The 21,653-nt window shown below is 40.5% G+C and overlaps 1 protein-coding gene across 5 annotated transcripts; it reads right to left on the bottom strand.

The window, feature by feature from the left end:
- Positions 1-137: 137 nt before the first annotated feature.
- KLHL7 (kelch like family member 7) lies at positions 138-21,616 on the bottom strand. 5 transcript variants are annotated; one of them, XR_014943009.1, is made up of 11 exons: positions 21,311-21,616; positions 18,038-18,140; positions 17,192-17,285; positions 16,035-16,159; positions 15,087-15,262; positions 13,394-13,568; positions 11,655-11,797; positions 6,141-7,536; positions 3,046-3,247; positions 2,283-2,380; positions 138-1,306 (listed from the first exon to the last, which is right to left on the bottom strand). XR_014943009.1 is itself a non-coding variant. In XM_015853680.3 (11 exons), exons 1-11 carry the CDS (start codon positions 21,428-21,430, stop codon positions 1,023-1,025), a joined length of 1,761 nt encoding a protein of 586 aa, XP_015709166.2. In that variant the 5' UTR covers positions 21,431-21,616; the 3' UTR covers positions 138-1,022. The 5 variants fall into 5 exon arrangements, 3 of the variants coding, with proteins under 3 accessions (XP_015709166.2, XP_085394603.1, XP_085394604.1); XM_015853680.3 differs by having other exon boundaries at positions 6,141-6,381; XM_085538477.1 differs by having other exon boundaries at positions 6,141-6,381; positions 17,192-17,308.
- Positions 21,617-21,653: the final 37 nt, after the last annotated feature.

Consider the following 21,653-nt stretch of genomic DNA (forward strand, 5'->3'; position numbering starts at 1 on the left):
GCGCCGAACTAAGGCACAGGGCCCGCCCCACAACCCGCCCCATAGCCCGCCCCTCAGCGCCATGGCAGCGCCTAACAGCACCGACACTTGTAACTACTTCTAAGTCAGAGCAATGATCATGTGCGACCTCAGAAGGCTTCTATAAAATAACTTTAATGACTCGGTTCATGCCATTTTAAAAACAGTCATTTGCAAGGAGAAAAAAAAAATCTGTATGTTTTCTGGTACTGGCTTTGCTTTCCTATTCTTATTCCCACCTTTGGCATCCACAGCACATCCAGCCTGGGAGGCTGTACTGACAAGTAACCCCGAGTTCCTGACTTCATTATACAGCCTATAATTACTGCAGTCCTTCCCCACCCGCATCCATCTTCTAAGTAAAAGTCTTTTTGTGAAAGCTTCCCACAATGACAATGATGACACTAAGCCAAGTATTCCTCACATCCATATATGTATGTGTGTGTATATATGGTCTGACTTGGAATTCAGTATGCAGTCACCCCAATGACAGATGAAAATAGCCTAGAGTGCGGTATACTCTATACTATAGGAGTCAAACAGCTGTCCTTGGTCTTTCCTGAGCAAAATCTTCATGGCCTCCAAATCAGATTTTTGCAGGTATGTATAAATGAGAGAACTTTGTGTTCCTAATGATGCAAGCTCTATTTACTCACTTTTATCAAATGAACAGATATGTCCGGGTATCATTTAACCACAAATATGATCTTTATGTTTGAGTTCTAAATAAGTGGGTTGGGTCTCATTTCTTTGACAAGGCTGCACACACAGTCCTTGTGAAGGAGGATGTGACGTGTTCAGGTAGGTACGTGAATTCTCAAAGCACATCCCCATCTCAAAACAGACAGTAGAATGGGCATCACAAAAATCCATGTTATACAATAAGACTGCATTTCAGTTTTTCCTATTACTCGGTATAACAAGATTCGGTAAAACGTGGAAGCAAAGTACCAATGGCCATCTTCCAAGTCCTTGAAGAATTTCTCTGCGTGTTCTACACGTCTTCAGGTCTCTAAAGTTTCTTCATTTGCACCACAAGTGTCTACAACACAGATTAAACAGCTTGTCACTGGGAAAGCACGGACTTTGGAGTTGGCTATCCACTTGTCTGTTTCAGTGTTATACTCAAGAATGTGCCCTAATCGACCAACACCCTGAAAACCAGCCAGGACATAAACTATGGATCCCACAGCAGCACACTTCACTGTTACACCTTTCCATGGCATTGGAGACACCATCTTCCATTCGTTCATCTTGATATCATAATATTCTACATTATCAAGGCCACCTAAAAAGCAACAAAATAGAGAACTGCTTACTACAACATACTGCCTAGGATGAACTCGAGTACAGAACGCTACATAAAACTTGTCATTTTCAGAGTTTACATTAAAATATGTAACAGACAGTCTTTCAAAGGAAAGGCCACAATTTATAAACTCGCAGTTACTCTTCTTTAAATACAGAAACAGAAGGCAAGAAAGATTGAAAATGAGACGCACTGCTACAAGTTTCACATTAGAAAGGTTCTAATGAGTTGCTCTACAAATGCAACACCTCATTTCTCATGGCTTTGTGGGTAGTAACCAAAAGTTAGGAATCCGCCTGAAAATTACCTCCAGTGGGGCCATTTCATTCATACCTTTACCTAAGTAGGTCACTTACTGATGATTTCTCCCAATTAAACTTTAAATATGTTTATATCATAAAAACTGAAAAGTCACCTTTCAAGGGCCAACAGTTTGAAAAGATTAAGGAAACTATGTTATGTAAAGTATGTAAGATTTCCATCTTTAAGAAAGAGGCTGGCAGTCAGGCTTCACAGCATCTACAAACATCTTATTATTCTTCTTTAAAAATAAATGACTACAAGGCACAGAAGTTCTCAAAACAGTGACTATACTTTTACCTGCTTTGTTTAGAGGAATGACAAAGTCTCGTCAAATACACAGTGAAAGGCTTAGAGCAAATAAACAAGCTAAAGGATGGATTTTGTTAAGATATTTGACTTGGCTGTATTAGTATGGATACATTTCTGAATTTTACAGTACTAAAAGACCTGAAAACAAGCTATAATGAAGTATGGAGATGAACAAAGGAACAAAGCATCAGCAACGGAACATGTTTTATAGTACTGACTAATGTTTTTCCAACTGAATGAAGTAGAACTAAGTCTTGGTAAAGGAAAAAGAAAAAAAAAAAAGAAAAAAAGGCCCCAATAAAACTATGCAAGTCCAGCTAGAGAATTAAAAGAACTGGAGTACCTAAGCCATTCTGTCCACCCACAGCAAATATTTTGTCCTTTACAAACACCAGTCCATGATTTTTCCTGGCTTCAATCATTGGACACAGCTCAGTCCATCTGAAGAAAGAAACAAACAAACCAAAATCACAGGAAAATTCACTATCTGATTTCTAAAAAAATCAATACACATTAAACAAATTGGGAAAAAGAAATATAAAGAAAGCTGCAGGATAAAATTAAGTAGAAGTACAAATAGCTGATGTATCACTGCTTAATTCAGGAAAATATATTAATCACATACAATTCATAGAACCATTCAGTCATCAAGGGGAAAAGACCACCAAGACACCCAGTCCAACCCCAACCCATCCCCACTGACCATGTCCCCACCCACACGGTTCTCAAACACCCACGGGGATGGTGACTCTACTCTACCTTCCCCCCGGGCAGCCTGTGCCAATGCAGCACCACTCTTTCTGAGAAGATATTTTTCCTCATGTCCAGCCTGAACCTGCCCTGGTGCTACTTGAGGCCATTACCTTTTATGGGACCATCATGAGATACCCCAGAGAAGAGGCCAACCCCCACCTCACCATAACCTCCCTTCAGGTAGGGGCTTCAGACCCCTTCACCAACTCCACTGCCCTTTTCTAGACACATTCCCAGGCCTCGATGTCTTTCTTGCATTGAGGGGGCCCAATTCTTCCTACTCATCTATGTTTCATGTATTTGCAGGGTAAGCAAAAGTGACCAAAAATATTCAGAGTTGACACAACACTTACGTTTCTGTGGCCGGATCATAAACTTCACAGGAATTCAGTACTCTTCCAGAAACATTGTTTCCCAAGCTCCCTCCACACACATAAATGAGACCATTCGCCTCTACCATTCCGTGACTGCAGCGTTGGGTCAGCATGCTGGGCTTTGTATGCCAGCTTTCTGTTCTCGTATCGTAGCATTCAAACAAATACAGTGCGGAATTTCCTTAAAGAAATAAGAAACCCACCAAAGTGGCATTAATATTTACGGTTGTCCTCCAAGAGAAGAGACTAACAGTGATTATCAAATTGGTGCTTTGTTAGTCGGAAAGGGAAAGCTGCTTTCCCACCTCTAACAACAGAGCTAACCAACTTGAAATTTGGGGCTACTCAAAAAGCACACACTTGTAATTCTTTTCTTGACTCTTTTGTTCCAAACGATGTGAGTTTATAGAATCGCTGTTTGTGTTTGAAAACAAGTACAAATGATGTAGATTGATATAGATTTGTTTTGGGAGGGGCAGCGGGGGGCTGGGGGTAGAAAAACTGAGCAGAGTTATGTATTAATTACAGATGAAATTTCCATCATCTCATGTTACTCAGTACTTAGAAATGTACAGAACATGGCACCTGTTTTGTAAACCTAACAGACTCACCTGAGTCTCTCTCTAAGCAAAGTGACTCATGCTACTCCCAGAACATTGGGTGCTCTTGGGGTCAGTTAGCTAAAGTATGTTGCAACATATTCCTGAATTATTAGCAACCATAGAACAGCTAACCTTCACCATTTTACTTTCTTCCTGGCTACTGGCACGTACTTTGTATTTTCTCAAAGTGTGAGGTCTGTGTTCTCCCCTCTCATGGACCAACAAACTATTCCTGAAACCAAAAGCAACTTTTCCAATGAAGATCAGTGAGAGTGTCAAGACTCGTCCTTAAATAACCAGCCACACTTAAAGCAGAGTAGGCTGGACACAGCTTTCTCAGGTGTGTTAATGTAGCTGCACTCACTGCCAGCTGGGGAACTGAGCTGACGAATCACACACAATAGCTCTACTTTTCCAGGTTCAAAAATACAGGAGTAGATTTCTGTGAGCCATGTTTGCTTACTGCTACCACAGTTCTCAGTATCAGTAAGAACTGTGGAGTGAGCCATATGATATACATACACATCCTTATTGCTTGGAAGCTGTACAAATTCTTATACAGAGGAAATATAGTAGTGCTGCCTTTAATGTCTTTTGAGAAGTGGAAAGCTCATTAAATATTTGTCCTGCACCTGATTGTACTGGAAGAATTTAGTATGCTTGGCACTCAATTTCTGTTAACTACTGCAAATAAACCAGTACTCCCATCAACTCTAGAACAGGAAACCAATCCTGTTGACTTAGTGGATTGGCACAGTAGTTTTCCAGTCCCTTCGATAAATGCAATAAATATGGTACCTTTAGACTTCTCTACAACTAAACAAATTTAGGAGGAAGTTTTTCACACAGAGGGTGGTGACACACTGGCACAGGCTGCACAAGGAGGTTGTGGATGCCCCATCCCTGCAGACATTCAAGGCCAGGCTGGATGTGGCTCTGGGCAGCCTGGTCTGGTGGTTGGTGACCCTGCACATAGCAGGGGGTTGAAAATTGATGATCATTGTGGTCCTTTTCAACCCAGGCCATTCTGTGATTCTATGAATTACAGCACTTTAAAATTAATAGTTTCATGTAATTGTTTGCTCCAATTGAGAAAAATGCAAGAATCAGTATAGACGGACCTTTTTAGACAAGCAGTATTCATTGGATTCCAAAGAAAAAATGCACTTGCAAAATAATCTGTTATTAATTTTTAGGTTTTACTATTCTGTCTTAATATTTATGGAAAACAAAGTAAAACGGTGAAAGTGGAATGGTGGAAGTGGAGACCAGAAACAACTCCGAAGTTAACAACACTGTAATGGAACTGTAACTAATTAAAACGTATTAGAAAATAAACTATCCAGTGAAAGTCTGGATCACAATTTCTCATGATTCGGCACGTGGGGAACCTGGAAAGATCTAAAAGATTTGGTAGTTTTGTAGCATTCCAAGCCTTAACCTGTTGCAAATCATGGGAGAAGTGTTTTGTTACATTTACCACACTAGGTGGCAGCTACAATCTGCTGCTCCATCAGTCCTCTTAAGAAATATTAGAAGATAACAGAAACTAAATGTCACCGCTTTTTATTAAGTGACATCAATTTAAGGCTTTGATTGTGACCCCTTTTTTTCCTCTTCACTTCCCTCTGCAGTGAGACAGAACTCAAGAAGATCTACTAAAAAAATTCTCTCTGGGCATAGTGTTTTTGCTGTTGTTTAGTTGTGGGCTTTTTGGAGGCAGTGGAACTTGGTTTTTCTTTTTCCTTTAAGCTGTGTTTCTATGGACATGGCATACCTGCATTTCTACTTTTGGTTTGCTCAAGATATGTAACTTAGACAAAAATTAACAAAAGCTCTACTGTAGTAATGTGTTTCATTGGAGATGTTCTGGGGCAGGAGGAACTCAATGGTCTTTCTTCAACCACAAAGAATAAATGCCATCTAAATTCTTACTGAAGCAAACCAGCAGCATGATGAACAGAAGATAATTTCTGTCACTTGACAGAAACGAGTCAGTTGACAGGGACAGGTACATTTCACCACCCAAACCAGTCAATTTCAAAGCTTTTCATCATTCCTTTTTTCTTTTGTTGAAAATAAATAAACTCATCAGGCTCACCATATAAAATGAATACCGTAATGCAGCTATTCTGGCCACATGTCATGAAATTTCAAACCACACTGAGATCTGCAAATTTGTGTTAAGTAAAGTAATAGCACAGCGAGACTTTCAAACTATATTTGCTTGTCTCTATTTAACTCCTAATGCGAGTAACACAATTTCAATCAGAAACAGAACACAACAGAAATAGGTTGTTGGATTTCAGGGAGAAGAAAATCCTGAATATGGGAAAATTAACTCACATGGCTAACATGGCAACGTGCAGTTTCTTTTCAATAGAGTCATGCAAAACAAAAAAGGAACATTTTCCAGGTATCTTTTGTTTGTGCTTTTTGGGGGTTTGTTTTGAAAGATTTTTAGTGTCTTACCCACTTCTGAACCACCAGATGTATAAATTTTGCCCTCAGCAGCACAGGCTGCAAGGCTATCTCGAGGTGTTGGAGGTCCTAGCTTGGAATACCAGCTATCCTTCACCACATTGTAGCAGTCCATTCGCTTTATAGGGAAGAGCTGGGAACCACCCAAAATATAAACTACGTTGTCCCAGAAGACACAAGCTGCATCCCTGCGCTTTTCAAAGGGACATCGGATGTCTGTCCAGCTGTAATCCTGCATTACAAAGAACAGGTAATGTCTAATAGATTGTAACACTTACCTGCACAGCCAGCGTTTTTCAAACAGAGCTTTTCATAGAGATCTAGATACGGTCAGTTTTAAATTTCCTTTTCAAAACAAAAATGAACACTGTTTATTGAAGAATACTCCTCAGGCGTACTCTTGAAAAATTCACTTAGACACAAACATAGTTAGCTGCAACAAACCATGACATAATCAATTTCTATTTCCTCGTTCCCTCTGTACACCCAGTACAGCTTCCCTGGAAGTTTTTTTTCCCCCCCACCTCAACAGAATTGATGCCCTGCTGCTACCGAGTCAGAAACAAAGCACATAATCAATAGAGCAGAATTGCTTTTTCTTTTATAGAAACAGAAAAAAAAAACATCTTACATGCACTAAGAAATTCTTTCTCTCTAAGGAAAACAAGTACAGAAAGTAAAACCAATCAAAGGCGATGGAAAAAGAAGATGATATCCCAATTGACAAGCAACTCAGTTGAAAAGCTCCAGTACATACTTTATTACCATGACAACTAGAAGCTTATTTACAGAATTTGCAAAACACAAGTGATCTGTAGCTATCCACAGCTGATAGCATGAGAAACGGTGTAATGCTTTATCACAAATACTGGCAGTTACGTTGCCTAGAAACTGCTTTTGCATGGGTTGGCAAAACCAGCAAGTATCAAATATAGGCATTAATGCTACCCAAAGCCTTAAAACACCAAACTCAGCAACTGATGGCAGACCAGGATAGCATACAGCACAAGAAACACTTCTTGAATAATTGCATCTCACATATTCCATGCCATCATAAGCACAGCTTTTATCTTATGCTGAACAGGAAAGTTTGGGACCTTAACTGTTGTCTGTCACCTCAAGACAGTCTAGCTAAACCAGCTGCATGACCTTCATTGTAATGAATCACACAAGACATTACAAGATTACATTTTCTTGGCAAGGACATACTTCAAACACCTTGGTCAATGAGGAAGAACAGCGACTTCTACATGGGGGTTCAAAGAAAGAGGCAGAGCATGTTATAGTCCAAAACATCTTACAATCTTTTCCTGTAGCTTCCCCCTTAGCAAGAAGAGCTGGCAGGTGCATGTGGCCCTTTATGATGAGAAACGCGTCCTGGGACATCCTAGAAAGGAAAGCCATACTACAGCATGGCAAAATAAATAGCTGCATAAATCTTAAGAAAAACGTCTCAGTGCTTTGTGCAAGATCATCATATTTTCTGGCTTAAATTTCCAGCATTTTTATAAAAAAAACAAAACAAAAACAAAACCCAAACAAAAAAACAACAACCAAAAACCTGTTGTTTTCCCTTACTGTCGTAAGGGCTGCAATCTGACCCACTTCTGTGGCTTCAGTTTGTAACTACCCTTTCATCCACACCTTTATCAATGAACTGCACACTCAGCAGAACCCGCCTCATCCAGCACGAGGCACTTCAGGCCCTTCTCTTGGAACACACTTCAGTGTTGGCCTGCACCACACAGAATTCATTTCATCGTGGCTTATGCTTTTAAGGACAGTTGCCTTCTGCCACAGTCAAGATCCACACAACTCTAGGCAGTGGCAAGCCTCGTTTTGGGAAGAGGGCCATTGGGAGGAAGGAAAGAACAAGATATATGGTAACGCTTTGCCTGCTGACCTTGGCTCTCTACAATTGCTCATTCAAGGACACCAGAGGCAAAAGCTGCATTAAATAGTTTTTGAAAGGCTAAAAATATATATTTAAAGACAAAATCAAACAAAAAGACAACTTTTCATGAATTTAACTTGCAATGATCAGAACTGTTGTCAGCTCCAAGACCCTGTGATGGTAACTCCTTAGGTAGTTACAGGCAACGTGGAAGAGTAGCTCAGTCTGATTAAAATGTTTTCCTCAGTGTCATTGATACTCTGAAGAACAGCAGACACATCTACTACGGACAACCTTGCTATTAATAGCTGAGCATTGACTGCTCCTTACCTCCTTCCAAGAGGCGTGTTGGTTCTCCTAGTTGTCAAGAAATAGCAATGCCAGGCACCTGTTACATTTCCACTGATGGATTTTGTACTGTTAAAAAGTACAAAAGCGCTACCGGCTACTTCTCAAAAATTATATTCCTGCCTCAAAGTCCCAAAAAGCCATGTATACATTTCTAATAAGAATTCAAAAAGTATACATTTTATTTCCAATTTGTGGGAAAAAAAAACCCACAACATACAACCTTTTTTGTTTGTAATGTTCTGGGGAAAATTCAACATGAAAACGCTTCCCAACACCACAAAAAGGTCATCTCAGACTTTATAGTTCTAAGGCAAAACACCTCTACTTGAAATAGTGCCAGATTGTGGCATAGGAGTTTTATGCCCCAGACTGCATCTGTTCCATCACTTTGCTCTCTTGAGGTAAATGCATTAACAGAAGTATCAGATACAGCACAACGACAACAAATATAGACAAAGTAATGTTGTTAAACACTGACAAATAACACAGTCTATTCAATCCATTCTTATTTAAAAAACCCATTTTGACAAAGAAGGAAATGAAGACCAACGTCAGAGATTGATTTTGTGTGCAAAGCAATCTTACTGAAAGTAATTCTTGCACTAGTCTTGCAACATGAGAACTACTGAAAGTTGTATCACTCGAGTCAATATTTTCAAGAGAAACAGTCTGTCTCAAACCACCACTTCACCTGATATGAGAGATTACTGAATTTAATTAAAATCAAAAATAAAGGATTAGGTCACCATTCAGTCAGCTCAGCAGACAAAAAAAAATTCAACTCCTTCCTAAGGTCCTAACATTGCAGAAGTACATATATAACCTTGATATCTGGCACTGTGACAGTCCCATTAGCTTTTGATGAGACTAATTAAAGCAAGCCAAACTTGTGATGTAGAGCCTTACAACCCACACTTCTTATTTTACATGCACATGACATTAATCCAGCAGAGGTTCTGAATCTTTGATTTGTGGCATTAAAGCTACCATCATAGTTGAAGATCAAACTGAAATGCTCAAATATCCAGAAAAACAATGTTTAAATAACTTAAAAGCTGTGAATAAAATAAGTAAGAGTGACTGAAGACATGACAGACTAGCTAAGAACACTCAAGGAAGCATATAAGCACTAGAAATAGCATTCAATGGACACAATGCTTATTAGAATCAGTTATTCACTTATTTCCTCCTCTTCCTCTGCCCACCCCCAGGTCCCTACTTAATCCACACGTAAGGCCATAAAGTTCCATCAAGCAAAAGTTCTGAAAAATTCCCTTCAAATCCAATTTTTAATTTGAAGGGATTTTTATTTTTATTTTATTGGCCTGAGCAAATAGTCTTAAGGAAAAAAAAAAAAAAAAAGGATTTTAATCCTATGCTTTTAGCAGCCTTATAAAGGTGTGACTGTCAGTCCACAAACCAGATTTCTGTAATATTATAGTTCTGATGACTGAATATCCCATAACTACCTATAATTTTCCCTTCAGCTGCCTTTGCCTCCTGCTCCCACACAGCATGCCTTGAAATAATTAGTTTTCCAACAACATCAAGTTAAAAAAAAAGGAAAAAACCAATTATGTCAAGTGACTAGAAGATTTTACATTAATACACAAAGAGTGATGAAGCCACTAAGCCACTACTCCCACCTCTTGAGTTCTGACCACAGCTGACATTGGGCACTTATGGAATTTAACGTACCAGTTAGGTTGGCAGAGACCAGTATTATCTATGCTGATAATACCTTTGCCAGCTAATAACTAGAACAGAAAGCCTCGAAGCTAGTTTCCACCCTGCCTTAAAATAGCTTTGTTCCAACATAAGTTACTGTAGATCAAGAGGAAGAAACATCAATCTAATTTTCTTCTAGTAGGAGAAAGGTCAGAGCCCGTAGGGTGGATTACAACCTGTTAAAATACCAAAACCAAATAACCATTTGAAGATGATGAATGCCCTGATCAAAGACTTCCCCAGTTTAGATGTTGGAAAGAATTTACTGCCTCACCACAAAACATATACATCTTCTGAGTTCCTCCCACCCTGTGTTGGGGCACTGTTTATTTTTCTTACTTAAACATGGAGGAGGAAGATGGACAACACTCAGGAACTTGGGATTCTCAATTAAAATACAAATTAAATGTCTCAAACTAAGTCAGCAAATCTGGCAACTTTTTTCCACACTTGATCAGAGCTTAAAAAAGGTGGCTTCGATCCTGTTTTACATACGGGAATATAAATTTGTATCAGATGAGTTCAAAAAAACATCCCAAGGGCTCATTAGTCCTGAATTAGATCTGACAGAGCTCACACTGACAATGCAGTTCACACAGATAGCACACTAAACCTCCAAACTGTTTGAAACTGCAACGGGCTGAGTTGGAAAAAACAACTTCTGTAACAAAATATATCATGTACATCATTTCAGAACTTATCAGAGCAGCGCTGATACCTGAGTAGAAGCTTATTGCCATATTATTGCAAACTCTGTCTCGTAAAACAGCATATAGATTAATCCTTCTGCAAGTAGCTGCTGCTTCTAGACCACCTAGTCTGCATAGCTGAAATAAACACAATTCCTGTGGCCTGATTTCTTCCAGAAAACATGGAAAAAAATTCCAGGCAAAGCTTGACTGAAATAAATTGGTCACCTCTAAGGTTTTAGTAGAAATTCACTTTTTCCCCACTCCTGGGCTCCTTGGCTCCCAATTCTCCTTCTTACATATTCTTAACTAATAGAATTGTGAACCATTGGATTTAGAAATGTTTACATTTTTAATAAAAGTATCAAACCCCCCTTGTACTCTATAACAGGTTCTACACTACTGCGAAAGTCAATCTTTTAAATCATGCTAAGTAGGAACGTGCTCAGAGACCAACTCAAAGCAGTAAGTGCACGCACATGCATATTGATTTATATGTTCCAAACTGACTGCTTGGTATTTCTGTAACTTTTTATTTATTTCCAGGTATGGGACAAACATACCAATAAATTCTGACTCAAAAGCTTTTTAGAACTCTATATCTAACACGGGCAACAGACAAGAACAATCATTCTATTCAAAATCAAGTATTACATCTAGGAACACAGATTTAAAAGCACCTAATTAGCTACACCTTCCAGCTGTACACCCAAGAGACAGAGAATGATCCATCCTTTCCATTCCATTCTGCAGACCATTCTGCTTTAGTTAATATCACCAGCAAATGTAAAACACGTAAGCTTACAAACAGTGAATCTTAATGCATTCTGAGGTAACGATTACCTTTGGATTAAAATATCTGCAGGACTGGGGCTGTGAGCCTCCAAACAAAGCAATGCGATAATCGTGTTTCTTCCTTCTTGGTCGCGTACCTTCCACTAGCTCTTCTCTGTCTTCTGGGGAAAGGAGATGGTATCGCATCCCACCTGGAAGGAAGACAACTGTTGCAGACCCAGCCTAGCTCACAAAGAAGGGAATGTTTCAGAGCTAGGGAAGGGAAAAATACAGGGACTCAAATTTCTACAATATATCTATACAGCTCTGTTTTCATTCTCAAATGAAATAATGCGCATGTGAGTGTGGCAGAATACATCCAGACCATCTCATTTCAAATTTCCCACTCTGTGTGAAAACAGGACATGGATATGGACTCGTGTTAGATTCCAATTTATCAACCAGCAAATTTAGCCAATAATACCAAACAACCATGTTTGCCATACTGAAACTGGCAAAAGGAAGCATGACTTATTTTTCATAAGTTTTAGGAACAGAGGGAATGGTTTCAAGCTACGGCAGGGGAGATTCAAGCTGGACATTAGGAAGTATTACTTCTCAGAAAGGGTGGTCAGGCATTGGAATGCACTGCCCAGGGAGGTGGTGGAGTCACCGACCATGGGGGTGTTCAAGGAACGACTGGATGCTGTATTGAGGGACATGGTTTAGTGGGAGCTATTGGTAATAGGTCAACGGTTGGACTGGATGATCTTTTAGGCCCTTTCCAACCTTGGTGATTCTACGATTCTATGAAAAATAATATGGCAAAACTGAGAGTCCTAAAGGAAAGCATCTCTAGCATCCTGCACCTTAGGAAAAAAGTCCCACTGTTGTTCATAACTTGACAATGTAAAATACGAGCTAAAATTGCTTTAAGAAAATAAGCATTTTATTTTTCCTCTAAGAAATACTCCAAGAGATGCAAAAATATTACTGATTTTACAGGCCATTAAAACAAAAACCCTTATTTTTGCAGCAGTGTACCTAATTCCATGTCATGCAGAAGTGCAACTGAGATGTTGACGGTCAGTAAATACTTACCAGCATACAGGTTAATGTGAATCTTACTCACTGACTGATGGAAAAGAGCTGCATACCATTTTTAGATCTACACTAAAAGGAAGCTGACTGACTAATTGCTACTGAAATTAAAAAAATATATTCTTCCAGAACACTTCTCAACATGCAAGCTTTATTTTCATACACGATAAAATGAGAAAACTTCAAATTTGATACCTTAAAAGAAGAAAAAGGAGGCTTATATGTTTTTATTGTACAGATGAGAAGGGAAAACAAGTGTCTACAGCTTCAAATGTCAAGTGTGAAAGATGAAAACAATGCAACTCAGGCTTAACATTCTCATTTGCTTAGGGAAGCTTTATAACGTTCAAACCTTTAAACTAGTTTTTAATAGTTCACCTCTGAACAGTAACAGACACTGAGGTACTACCCTGTCCCAAAGGCACATTTCCAGTTACACCAACTCAACGGCAGAAAATTAATTCCATTACACATCATGAAGTTAATATCATTTGCTAGTGATTCTCACTTCTCTTACAAGAATGGCTGTTGTGTTCATGACAACCTGCTAATGCAACTTCAACTAAACACAACATCCTAGAAGGAACAGAAATGTTTCTAATGCGAAAGCATCATCAGAGCATTTTCAATAATTTATAAAAATGTACATTCCGTGTCATTTTTAAAATATACAGAACATCCAAGATTTCAAGTAAAGGTCAACTTACTGATCACCATCTTAAGGCATTCCGGGTTATCCTGAATAAGTGGTTCAGCCTGAACTGTTTTACTTAGGAAGTTCTTTGATATAAGAGGAAATCGGACTTTAGCAAGAATGTCAACCATGTACGGCTGGCGATTTGGTTCATCATACTTCAGCCACCTGACTGCTGCATCATAAACCTTAAACAGAAGCAAATGAAAGAGTAAGGTAATGTACATCACCACAGACTCAGGCAAAAACTAAACATCAGTGCTCTGATTAGATTCTACTCATTGAAGGGTAACTAATAATAAAACTGCAGTTTGGGGAGATTTCAGTAAAACTATTCCAAAAAAGGCAAGACAACGCTCGGGCACAAATTAAAACAAATGGACAGACAAAATAAAACCCCTCTATGTTTTTTAAACCAATAATTTCTACTACTGTTTAACCTTTTTCCAAATGGGAAGTGTGAATCTGTAATTCCCATCTATGCACGTAACCCCTGCACTACATACAAGACAAATATGCTTTGAGTTCAGTGTCACAACACTGCTAATGCCTCATCTGGAACATTGAAATAGCTTGTAGTTCACACAGTGTCCTAAGCTGGCAAACTGTCTGTGTCATTAAGTCATTCTTAAGAAGTTCCAAATTGTGTCTTAGCAGACCATTAAAAAAACAAACAAACATGAAACCATTTTTTCAAGCTACAGGCTGGTTTAAGGATACTATTTTGAAACTTGCTTTTGTATCTTCTCCTTACAGGAAAAGATAATGGGTTTTCTTGGCAGGGCAGGGCAGACAGGACAGGGAAGGTAACCAAGAAACTTGTTCTATTTCTGATTGTCCTTTGAGTCAGGAAGAAAAGGAAAGGAAGTCCAACATTACCAACACAGTAACACATTTCAGTGCTGCCTGCAGACATAGCAAACTTAGAAATGCTATTAGCATACAGGAAAAAAGAGGCCAGCGAGTAATGAAAGCTACTCTTCCTGCTTCCACCAAGTGGAAATAGGCTTTATACCAATATAAAAATACAAGTACACCAACCTCTACTGCTATTCCTGAGAAATAAGATTGCTTTGGTATGCTGCCCATTTGTAAGAAGGGTTTAATCATGCCATGCTCCTACCTGAAATTTCTATTGCTGCTGCCAAGTTGAAGCATGCCATGTTGTTTTATCAACTGAACTTCAGGAATATAAATTCTAAAGTATAAATTCCACTGAGAGATAACAAAGCATAAAACACTCCTAACTTTGGGAAAGTTACCTGGAGCCCAAACTCATTCTAGTCCATGGTAAGAATGTTGAACTTGTCAACTGATATTATACTCCCATCACTTCAATTACTATTTTCAGGGAACAGATATATTGAAGAAAATGCATTAATTCTGTGAATACTTAATCTCATAGTCAGTAAAGGCACAGATCATTTATGACTTTTCTTTCCAGTTTGTTGATATTACATATATTATATCCACATTTGAAGTGTGGATATTCATTTGGCTTTGACCTAGCAGGGATACACCTGCTGGCTGGTTGAGGGAAGGGATTGTCCTGCTTTGCTCTGCACTGGTGTGGCCTCAGCTCAAGCACTGTGCAGGAACACCTGACGTGAGACACTTGAAGCTTTCTCTCAATTAGAAAAAAAGATAGTGAAGTTCAATCTTCTTAGCTGATAGAAGAGCTCGTTTTACAATGAAACAGATCTCACCTGGTCTTCTGCCCTCACAGTCAGCGTGTCTTGGTTTAAGAGGTGTGTCACACGCTTAACATCAAGCTGAAGAAATTCATCTGTCTTGTAAACTTCAGTGAAATGCTGATGGATAAAGTCATCTGCGGTGGCTTTCAGCTCTGGACAGTCTAAGCATTCTGCCAACACACTTATACCTGTGAAAGAAAAATTAAGAAAGCACCTTTCCAAACTGAACTACAAATACCTTTAATATATTTGACTCAAATAGTAACACCATAATTTCAGTGATATTTAGAATGCAGGTTTAGTATCCTTTTCTTTAAGCATATCAATTAGTACTATCATAATTCATCTGCAACTCAAGGCAAACTAAGATAAGCACAAACTTGTGATCCTTAGCTCTACAGGACAAATTGGAGAGTCAGGCCTGCAGCACTTCTTGTAATATTTCTTCAGCAGCATTTCCTCACTATAGAAAATACAACAGTACATCAACTAGGCCTAACCCATGTAACACCAAAGACTAACCAAAACAGTTCAATGTTTCCAGGTTTCATGACCTGCCCTAACCTGCTCATGCAGCAAACACCATCAACCAAGCATAACTAAGAGCCACAGTGAGCTGGACTCTTCAGTGCATGTAGCAAAGACTGCTGCAGGCCAATATAAAAAAAAAGTCGAGCTAATACTGCAGCAAGAGCAGAAGCTTGGCAGAAAGCTATAAACAGCAATTGCTGTTGAGAAGTACTGTTTCCAACCTTCCCTCTAGTTACCAAGCCTGATCTAGTAAATGTGTATGTTTGGTGGCCCTGCTAGGCAGGGGGGTTGGAATTATATGATCCTTGAGGTCCCTTCCAAGCCGGGTCATTCTGTGTGATTCTGTGATTACTGTCTTTTATACTATTATACTATCTATTTATAAGAATAGAAAAGTTCAAAGAGTTGACTAGACTGTATTTCTCTTACCAAGACAATTCGAAGCATCAACTTGTTCTTTCAAAAAGTCCACACACATTTTTTTCACAGGTTCAATTTGATATTGGTTTGCTGCATCTAGTAAAGACTGGACATTATTGCTGTTAACAGAAATTCTGTAAAACAGAAGACACAACATTAGCATCACTAAAACCACTTTCTTAGTTGTAGCCAAACACCAACCCGTAAGCGGCAAAATTATTCTCCTATCATCTCCCCAAGCTTCTTTAACTCACAAACAGTTGAGACACAACTTCCCTTCATAATCTTCTCAAATTGCTTTAATTTGCAGTATATTACTGAGGAAGGACAGAGAGCAAACAGTGCAGGATTCTAAAGAATTAGCCTTTAACATGGGCCACCTGGAACACCACGCTATTGCTCTGACTTGTGTGGTTAGCCATTTTCATGAGAACAGAAAAGGAAAAGGGCCTTCTCCTGACAGCCTCCCACTCCCAAACGCGCATCAGTGAAATCTGTCTAAACTCATCATCAAAACTGCTATAATTTATTTGCCTAGAATGCACAAGCAGAACAACCATTCCGGCTGCAAGGAATCTGAGAAAAAGCCTTCATCCCATCACTACAAAGAGGAGGGGCCTGCCATCCACCATAAGAGCTTGTTGCAAAGTACTGTTCTGAATCCCAGCCTTTTGAACAAGCTCTGTTTAAACATTACAGTGCCCGCAGTGCTATTTAAAAACAAACACGTGGGAGCCTGAGATAGAAGAGAAATGCAGTTTGTGAAGCAGCTTTCCACTCAGACTGTCCAGAGTGAAGGTGTAAGTCCCCAAAATAGCTATTTGTGATAGCTGCTCGGGTCATAAGGAGAAGCCCCCGCTGATAACAAGAAGGGTCTGCATTTCTGAACAATGGGAAATATAATTCAACTCCAACACTGAAGCCAAAAGCATTCTGAACTGCGTTCTGAAGACAATTACTACTCTCTTTAGTCCGTAGGGCTTCCTACTGATGAAATAAATAGGAAAGGGAAGGAGGATATAAGTCTAGTCACAACAGACTTAAAACAAGTAAAGAATTGAAATAATAATAAAACCGATGAATCATAAAAGCATTGTTTTAAGATTTCATCATTTCGAGTTGGCAGGCTTTCCAGCAGAAGCGTCAGTTTTAAATAACAAAACTACCTTGCAGTATAAGCAAACTCCACAAGCTGTTCAATAATGTCAGGTTCTGCATCTTTCAGCTCCACCTCAAAGGACTTTGATTCAAGCATATTTGCTGCAAAAAGGTTAAAAGACGAACTACATCAATAAGCCACTCCAGTTATTCTCCATTTTAAAAACTAGAAAATAAAGTCATTACACAAACTGGGAAACTGCTAAAAACTGCACAGATGATTGCTGCTTTTCCCTTACTAATGCAAGTCAAGAAAGAAAGGAGACGGTGTGATGGCCAAAATAAGTGGTGCGTGCACATGTTTGCATTATGTCAATTTTGCTGAAAAGTGCAATAAACAGGAACAGTCAAAAATGCTGTTGGACTGCAGCGCAGATTGCCAAGCCAGCATGACCAAAGATAGGAAGCATGCTCTGCACCAAAGGCTATTTCCATATTCAAGCTGATAACAGCAGAGCCAGCTCAGAGCTCCCACGCTGTCACAGCACCGCAAATCTACCCACAGATGGATACAAGCCAACCACCAGAAGGCACAGACATTTTACTTCTTCTTGAATTTAACATGTGATTTATAGCACAGCAACTTTACTTCTGCATGCCTTACCTATGACTTGCAAAACAGATACTATGCAGCTGAATGTGTAAAGGCAGTACAAGTGCAATAATGCTTACATTTTTTAATCAAAAATAAGAGGAATGGTGAACTGTAATGAATGGGAGATACATAAGAACTGAGGAAATCTCCACTTACATCCATCCCTGAAATTAATCACTTCATGAAAAAGAACCTGTGGCTGATGAGCTGTTTATCAAGACGTGAAAACATAAAATGAAGCAATTTTAAAAATACTTACTAGTAAACATCAAGTTAAAAAAGTGGCTTGCTGAGGCGAGCACTACACGGTGAGCTGGGATCCTCCTTTCCTGAACCATAAGAATGACATCACACAGCGTTCTCTAAATTGGAAGAAAAACAAATGGAAGAACAGAAGATCAGCATTGCTGAAACACCTTCAATTATATTTGTCTAAAAACTGCTTGTGAAAATTCACTCGTCTCCTTTATCTGCATAAACCAGAACAATATCACGCAGTAAGATTTTCTGAAAGTCAACAAAGCTCAACAAGCTGAAGAACTAAAGAAGCCCAGCTTTCCCATGACCTTGCACCTTAAGGCTGGTCACTGATAGCACGAGCTGTGATTAAAGCTTTTCCTGCGGCATTTACATCAACCTCCTCTACTAAAAGCTCCGCAGCATTGAGCAGGGGCTACACTGACATTCTATCCTTTTCATCCTTATCTACTCAACTGCCAATCTACTTTTTAAGCTGCTTATGGGATACTCACCAGAAAGCACTCATTGAATAAAATAAGTAATGCATTAAAAAGAGTTTGAGCTATAAGTATAGGTTTGGGGAGCGTATGTGTCACTCAATGTCCTTCGTACATCCATGACTTTAAAACACTTAAGACTGAACAATAACAAAAAAGGCCACGTGAGCAAAGTTTCAAAGGAAATCTTTTAAAGCTGGAATTCCGAGCACATCTGGCTCCAAACAGGTGCTGTACATTAGCGGTACAAGACATCATAGAATTCTGTGGCTGAGCTTTGCTACGACACTCAGCTGCTGCTTTAACTACGTGCTGTGTTTCTAAGGCATGTTTGATACCTCATCTCAGTATTTGAAGCATCTCAGATACCCTAAAGCCTGTCTGGGTGTGCGAAGAAATGTCTGTCAACAAGCCAGATGATCATTCTCCCTTCGTTCCCTGTGACATTTCTGGGTGTAACTGCTCTGTTTCAACCACTGTACAGAAGAAACTTTCCAAAAGGACCTATTTCCAACACATGACGCAACCCATCACTAGTGATTCAATGACCAAAGCACACACCCAAGCGTCAGCCTGCAATTCCAAACTTCATTAACTTGATGACACCTTGCAACTCCATCTCAGCTACTTCCCTGTTGGCCCATCTCCACTCAGCTACAAAGTGGCAACAGAGGATGTAAGCACAGGCTGTCAAAAAGCTCATTACATCCATGGAGATACAGCCACTTTGTTTTTGAGGTCAGCAAGAAGTCCTCCATACAATGAACATACTCCCAGTATCTCACCAGAGCCAAGAGCTGACATACCCACAGTCTACTCCAAAATCCCACACATGGCAGCTGACTCTAGATCACAGTTCACAATAAAAAGAGCAGCCTCTTCAACATCAGCTGTGCTTTACACCTGTCCCATTTTCCTACATTATTAACCAAATGCATATGAACAGGTACTGCTCTGCACACAGGCTGCTGTTTCCATCACAAGGAAGTTTTAACTCAGCGTGTTGAGGTTTTATAACCACAAGGAGCAAGCTGATCTAGAACACTTTCCTATGGCTGCTGCTCCTCCTGCACATAGGTAACAGAAGCAGGAATGTCTCAAACTACACAAAAGTTTCCAGAGCTGATGGGGGTGAGTGGACATAAAAGCCACCATTTAATGTCTGACTAAAAGTAAAATAAAAGGTAGCAGGCAGAATTTGGAGTTGCATCCCCAACCCCCCAGGCACAGTTAATCTGAAGACAAGCAGAAGTGGCACAACACTTTGGTTTGATCCTCTCACACTGGGGGCTGTATCTGCCTGCCTGACGTCTCAAAAGCTGATTATTTGACATTTTTGTGTGGCAGAGGGATTCTGCTCCGGGTTGAAGCTCTGCTTTAAGTTCCAGATGTCCTGCTTATTTAGGATAATTAAGCTTCCCAAGACGAGCTGTTTCTCTTCAGAGATCCAAGATGGCCATAAGAAGCAAGAAAAGACATCTTTGAGATGAGCTACGAGTCCAAAACAGAAACCAAACAGAAGAGACTAAGTATTGTGCTCAAACACAGACAAAGTGAGGAGTGGGACAGCTCCCCAATCACTGAAGACCACCAAAGAACCCCACGCAATCGCGGAAGATTGAAATGTTATGTAAGCTTACATAACCCTATGAATATGTCATAGGTAGGCGTGACTTATGTATTAGGTAGGTGTACAGTGAAAACATTTTGGACTATAAATAGAAGTTGGTGTAAAGACTTTGTGTACTTGATTTTTGGGCATTTCACACCTTGCAGCCCATGTAGAATAATTGTCTCTTCCATAAAAACTTCTTTCCAAAAATGTTTCAGGAGACTTAATTGACAACATGGCTCCACAGCACAGCACCTGGCATCCCCTTCTCAACAAGGACAGAAGTAGGAGCTCGACAATTTCGAGCTGAGCTATAAGCTCAGCTACAACCCACCAAAACAGAAACAAATCCTACATCAATCAGCAGATCACAGAATAGCTTAGGTTGGAAAGGGACCTCGAGCATCATCTAATTAACTTGCCATGCAGTGTGCAGGGCTGCCACACAGTAGGTCAGGCTGCCCAGGGCCCCGTCCGTCCTGGCCTTGAATGCCTCCAGGGATGGGGCACTCACAGCTTCTCTGGGCAGCCTGTGCCAGTGCCTCACTACTCTCTGCATAAAGAGCTTCTGCCCAACATCTAACCTAAATTTCCTCTCTTTTAGCTTAAACCCACATTCCCTTGTCCTGTCACTATTAGAACGCATAAAAAATTGGTCTTCCTGCATATAAACTCCCTTTAAGTACTGGAAGGTCAGAGTGAGATCTCCCCAGAGCCTTTCCCAAACAGAAGCAGCACAGCTCTCCTCAACCTGCCTTCATAGGAGAGGCACTCCAACCCTCCCATCATCGTGGCCCTTCTCCAGACCCGCTCCAACAGCTCCACATCCCTCCTGTACCGGGGCTCCCCTGGATGCAGTACTCCAGACGGGGCCTCATGAAGGCAGAGCAAAGGGGACAGTCACCTCCTTCTCCCTGCCGTCCCCCAGTCCTTAACAAAGCTGCCCTAACTGCTTTCAATCTCCGTGTAACTCTCAGCATTTCATTCCCTGCAATCACCACAAAGTTTTCAGGGAGACCTTTGCATTCTTCACACACCGCTTAGCTGCACGAAGCGCTACAAGTACACGAGTGTAAGCGACAGCACGTCAGACGGGGCCGAAGGGAGGACCGAGGCAACCCGGCTCCGCATCGTCGTTTCCGAACGAGATCCAGCCCCATCGCCGAGCTCCCCCGGGCCGTACCTGTTTGCGCATGCTGTTCATGACGCCCATGAAGCCGGCCAGCAGCTTGGCCTCCTCTCGGGCCGCGAGCTTCTTCTCCGTCTTCTTCTTGCTGCTCTTCTCCGAGCCGGGGGCGGCCATGGCCCCTCACCGCCGGCACCGCGGGACCGCCACCTCCACACACGGGGGGCATGCGACGAGCGGCCACCTCGGGAGTGAACGGGCAGACAGACAACGGGACGGACAGACAGACTGAACGGACAGACAGACAGGACTGAACGGACAAAGCCGCCGACCAGCCGCACCGAAGCTCTCCGCGGCGGAAGCGGAGCAGGGCTGGTGGGCAGGATGGGGCGGTGCTACG

The sequence above is a fragment of the Coturnix japonica genome, chromosome 2 (assembly GCF_054131305.1).
Source record: "Coturnix japonica strain WE chromosome 2, WE-NBRP24, whole genome shotgun sequence".
Taxonomy (NCBI): domain Eukaryota; kingdom Metazoa; phylum Chordata; class Aves; order Galliformes; family Phasianidae; genus Coturnix; species Coturnix japonica.